Raw genomic sequence first — 5,441 nt, forward strand, 5'->3', positions numbered from 1 at the left:
ATTTTAAAATGGCAACATCAAATCAAACACTTGGCCAAAACAGATTGCCCGGTCTATAAACTGATTAATGGGAGTTAATTACTTAGCTTGGTTTATCCTTATTTATTTTGTACTCTTTGGTTTATCTAAAGAGAACGTAGCTTACGCTATTATGACAGATTTTCGAGAAAATTAATGAAATGTTGCAAATACATATGAGTGTGTCGTTAAATTATACATTTGCACCCTAGACGAGGGCGGGACGCTCCTCTGGGACACTTCGGAAGCTATTGTTATAATAAAATGCAATCTCACTCCGTACAGTACGCCTGTTACACTTTGGTATATTAATTCCAATAAAACACAAAAAAGCGTACCTACCTAATAATAATGTCATTAACAGTCATGTTACTAAAAGGAATCTTGATAATTTTACGGACATCTTTGCTTTTTTACATTTAGGTCAGGTGTGAAAAAGACTTACCTACTAGGGAACAGCAGCAAAAATAAAATGCTTATACCTAGTTTAAGATAATGATGTCGAACTCACAATAACAAGGCGTATGTGCGCTTGGCGCAATCAATGAACGTATTTGGTTAACTTCACTTCAGATCTTATTGAAAGGATCAGTCGCTACGGATGTACAATGATTTACAGCGACTAATAACGGGAAAAACTGGCTATAATCTATTTTGATTTGTAAACAAATCGGTTGAACAAAAAACCGTAAAACGCCCCACACAAAGCATTTTTGTGTAAACATAATAAACATAAAAAAAACTGTTATATCTGTTGTTTTAACTCATTTCGAAAGTCATTCAATGCGCTGCCTCGTATTAGTTCGTCTGTATTTTGAGATTTTTTTACACAATGTCTACGAAAGGGCTTTCGCAATTTACCGCAATAACTTCATTACAATCAGGTCAAGAAAAAAATTTCAATCAACAAAAGGGTCTCTGCTCTGCCTAAGATATCATATTATGATATTATACTAACTATGTAGCTGTTTGAATAATGTCTATCACTATTGATATACTAGTTTCTACCAGTCAGCGGTTGAAAAATATAACTTTCCCCAATTAATAAGTTAAAACGGATATTTTTTAGAAATAATGTAAAACTTGTCTCCTACAGTTTTTTTATTCTTTTTAAAGTTAAGTTACTCTTTTTCCGTTACGCTAAGAAGTTACCTACTATACGTTATGTTTTTTGTTGAATATAAAAAGCTTATAGGTATAATTCAGACAAAAAAAAACAAACAATTAAAAGGCAGTTGGCGACTTTGTTTCGAACAAACAAATTTAATTAACATTCGTTTATTTCCCCGCTTGATCCGAGAGAGACAAATAGGCTTAGTAAAATTTATGTATCGGAATCAAATTCAATTTCGTCTTTGCATTTTTTACACGATTTTTGGACTGTCTTACTTTACCGTGCGGTATGAAAGTTTAAGGTGGATATACCTTCCTTCTATTTACGTTCCTTTCATATTTCGCTGATGGTAGAATACTACGTTTTCGGATAAATACATAATTTACTCCACTCTCCTTTACTTAATAATCTTTAGTATTTTTTGCTTAATAAAGCCAGATTTGTGCGGAACAAATAAATAGAACTAAGGTATTAATCCAATTCGCTCCAAGGTACAATGAAGTACTCTCACACGGAAAGTCCTTTACGTTCTGTTTTGTAAGTTTATCATTATTATCTAAATTTATATTGGAACCTACATAAGGTACCTATCATTGACATGATTTTTGTTCAGTATTGTTAATACAACATAAGTATGGGTACTGTTCTCAATAATCATACTCTCAAAATTAACTACAACTACTACACACATAATCGGTAATCTTGTACCCACAATTGGAAATTCATTGCAGTTCCACGTGTTCTTACGATCTTGTGAAATTTGTTTTCTTACAGGATTTTTCTAATCTTCTTTAGCATCGTTTATATTGATTATGGCGCTCCTCTCGCCTAATTTATATTCAGCTAGTGTTTTTTCATCACGCCCTGTGCTTAATATCGCAATTTGTACCGTAGTTGGCGTAAGCCGAGGGGACTTGTCACCTTTACTCTCCGACGGTCTGTCTTTCTGTGTTCAATGCCTATTTTATTGGTCTCTAACACATAAACAACGAGAATTTACGAGCGTTTTTACATTAAGGAATCGACCAGAGAATGCAATAAATTGATAATTTAGTAACAATGATTACATGAACCAGTTTAAGAATGATTTTATGTAATCAATTATTGTACCTACTTATATACATAGTATCGAGTTTGACTGATGAGACTCGTGTCAAACGATACCGCATCTACGGTCCAATGACAAAATGATGTGTCCGTCATAAATATTCTGATAATGGCTGGCATTCATGATAATGCGAAACTTTTTCCATCGATGATGTCGCCTGCCTGGCGGATCGCTTTCTAACTTTGGCCTTAAAATACATGTGGACATTACCAGATAAAATTACTCACTCTAACAGACAAAAGAAGTATTTAAGTGTATATGACCCTGTAGCTATATTCCTGGTACTGACTAGGTATACACTTTAGCTTTACTTTTTTACTCTGTTTTAGGATTCTGTAGTAAACTAGGAAATTAGTTTCGCCATGTCGTACTTAATCTCAGTGACCGTTAACACTACAGAAATGAAAAGTACCAATATTATGTATATCAATCACGCCGACAACGTGCAAGAAACTCTTTATTAGAGTACCCCCCATACCCGTAAAGTGGGGCGTGTTTTGGAAGTCGGTTTCTTTACTTTTTTAAAAAGTAGCCCACAGTGGCAGTCGTAACCCATTATTGTCGAAAGTCGCAAATAAAATACGCAAACACAAGGTAGCTTTCAAATGTTAGGGAGTTCCCAAAACTGCACTATGCCCTCATCGTCAGGACTGAAATGGTGCGGGGCCCACCAGGGCCAAGGCCTGCCGAGGCTGCGGGATTATTCGAAAAAGTTAGCGTGGTCCTGGTACATAAAAGGCCTACGAATGAACATGCGGTCAGTAAGAGTCTGACACTCCTTCACGCTGCTGATGGAGCCACAGCGGATGGAGTCATTTGATGATTTCGCATCAAAAAACAAAAAAGGTTTCAAATGGTTATAACGGTCAAATGGGTATATAAACAAATTTTGGTGTATAAATCTCATCAATACTAATAAAATGAGCCCAATCACTTGGTACCGTATGTGTGCCTACAGTTTTCAGGGTTTTCCAGGGTTTTTACCATCAGAACAAGACCTGGTGACACTGGGATCAAACTGCACGTACGCAAGTTTATACATATAATACTGGCTGTAACACGCAGTTTAACTGCGTCCCGTTTATATATTATTTGTCAGAGCACTTTGACTGCGCGTGCGCTGGTAAGCTGATACAATTGTTTGTGGCAATTTTAAAGTTGCTGTTGGGTGTAGTCCGCGTATGGTACTCATTGTTTGCATTATAGCGATAATATTGAGATAAAGAACATTATTACTAACACATTTGATTCATGTCATTAGAAGATCGGAATATTTAATTTATTTCCTTTCAATAATAAACTTTGGATTTATTTTTACACTGCTACGTTGTTGCGCCAGCTGTGCCATCGGTGGCAACGGCACCGGTGCCATCGGTGCCGTTGCCACCGGCCCCATCATTCTCGCCTGTGCTGCCCCCGCCCGCCGCCTCCGTGCTGTTCTCGCCGCCTGCTGCGACACTCGTCGTGTCGTTACCAGTGCTCGTGTCGTTAGCCATTGTATCATTACCCTCCAGGTCTCCATAGTCAGGATAGGTCGCAGGCGACAGGGTGCCAATAACGTGGTATAAACTCGGGCTATGAGTCTTTGCCCAGGTCTTCGTGGTACCATTAGTTCGCCACTTAAAGAAAGGTAATATTGTCGTAGTCTTCAACTCGTGACAATAACATTTACATTTGAAATCCATCCTAAATACTTGGAAGCCAATGCTTTTACATGAAGTCATGCATGTAAAAGTTTTAACAAAATCTTTGCATTTGTTATGATAACTCAACCCATAATGCTTTCTTGATTTTTTATCATCACCTGTAAAAAGCACATATTTATTTTAAAATATACAAATTAAAATAGTATACTTAATGATACCTGCAACGCAGATGAGATCTGCTCAGAATAAATATTCTGGTTCTGATTCTGCTTTAAAGCCTACGACGGTACGCGGTTGAATTACCTAATTTGCCATAAGTTATTACTCTAAACATTAATGTGTATTAGACTCTTAAAGCAACATCTCGTAAGCAACTAAAACCGTATCATGCTTATTAGCCAGTAGACATTTACGTCTTTGACCAAACAAAAAGTTGGCAAGGACGAGAAGAGAAGAAGTTTAGTTGGTATAGAAACTGGAGTATACTAACCGCTGACGACGTTGTTCTCTCCATCCAATGGTATAACTGCAGCCAGGAATAATGCGAACGCGATTAGCACCTTCATTTCTGTTCTCAACCCATTCAATTCATACAAATAAGTTTACTCCCAATTAATATTGGTTTATGAAAATAAACTAATAAACCGATAGACAAATACTGATCGTCCTTGTCTGACAAGTACGTGAGTGTCTATAGATATAATGTACTGAGCATTAATTACGTATTCAGGTATTTTAATTAAAATGCTTAATTTATCGCTGAAATTTCCTGAAGGTATTTAAACATAGTAAATTGGTTTCGTTATCAGTAATATTAAGTAGGCACTCTCAAGGGTTCTCAAGAACTCTATTTACCGGAAGTTTTTAAATGGCGTATTTAAAGACTTCCGGCGATAAGAGTACTTTAAGTATCAACCTAATGATATAAACTCAAATATTCGCTATGTTTGTTTTATAAATTCTTACCAAAAAAGTATCCTCACTAATATGATTCATGTGAAAGTAAATTTGTTAAGCTTGTTGACAAGAACGGCTTCACCTATTCACAGAGATAGATGGCTTCTTCACACAACGTGGCAATACTCTATTCCAACTTTGACCGACTACATAATTTTGTTCATAACGGGATATTAATCTTGACTGTAGCATGCCTCACCTTCCAAGCCTTCTCACCTAATGCAGCGGAGTACAAGAATTTACAAGGACTGAATAACTATGTGACCACCTCAACCCACTTACCCGGGCAACCCAATACCCCTTGGTAGACTGGTTATCAGACTTACTGGCTTCTGACTATCCGTAGCGACTGCCAAAGATGTTCAAAGACAGCCGAGACCTACAGTCCCTCCTAAACACAGTCATTGTAGTAGCAAGATATATTAAGAAAGTATGTACAAAACTTTAAAAAGTTGCAAAAGTTGCACACACTTGAGAGGTTGTTTCTTTACCCAATAGGCCACCACTACTTTAGCATAGCTGTTGCTTATTATATTTGTGCTTTGTCGGATGGATAGTTCGAAAGTAAAACTATATAATCTTATTTGTATCAATGGCA

At 36.7% G+C, this 5,441-nt stretch overlaps 1 protein-coding gene across 1 annotated transcript; it reads right to left on the reverse strand.

Moving 5' to 3' along the window:
• Window positions 1–3,562: 3,562 nt before the first annotated feature.
• Window positions 3,563–4,452, reverse strand: LOC124629436. Its single transcript, XM_047162848.1, has 2 exons — window positions 4,377–4,452; window positions 3,563–4,044 (listed from the first exon to the last, which is right to left on the reverse strand). The coding sequence occupies exons 1-2, from the start codon at window positions 4,450–4,452 to the stop codon at window positions 3,563–3,565; spliced, it is 558 nt and encodes a 185-aa protein (XP_047018804.1).
• Between the last annotated feature and the right edge of the window lie 989 nt (window positions 4,453–5,441).

The sequence above is a fragment of the Helicoverpa zea genome, chromosome 3 (genome assembly GCF_022581195.2).
Source record: "Helicoverpa zea isolate HzStark_Cry1AcR chromosome 3, ilHelZeax1.1, whole genome shotgun sequence".
NCBI classification, from domain to species: Eukaryota; Metazoa; Arthropoda; class Insecta; order Lepidoptera; family Noctuidae; genus Helicoverpa; species Helicoverpa zea.

What these genes read in the sequence shown, in the direction of transcription:
- LOC124629436 (XM_047162848.1), bottom strand. Translation starts at nt 4,452, where the DNA reads ATGAAGGTGCTAATCGCGTTCGCATTATTCCTGGCTGCAGTTATACCA. An exon ending in AGAGAACAACGTCGTCAGCG is followed by an intron (nt 4,045 to 4,376) that starts GTTAGTATACTC and finishes TGCTTTTTACAG; the next exon opens with GTGATGATAAAAAATCAAGA.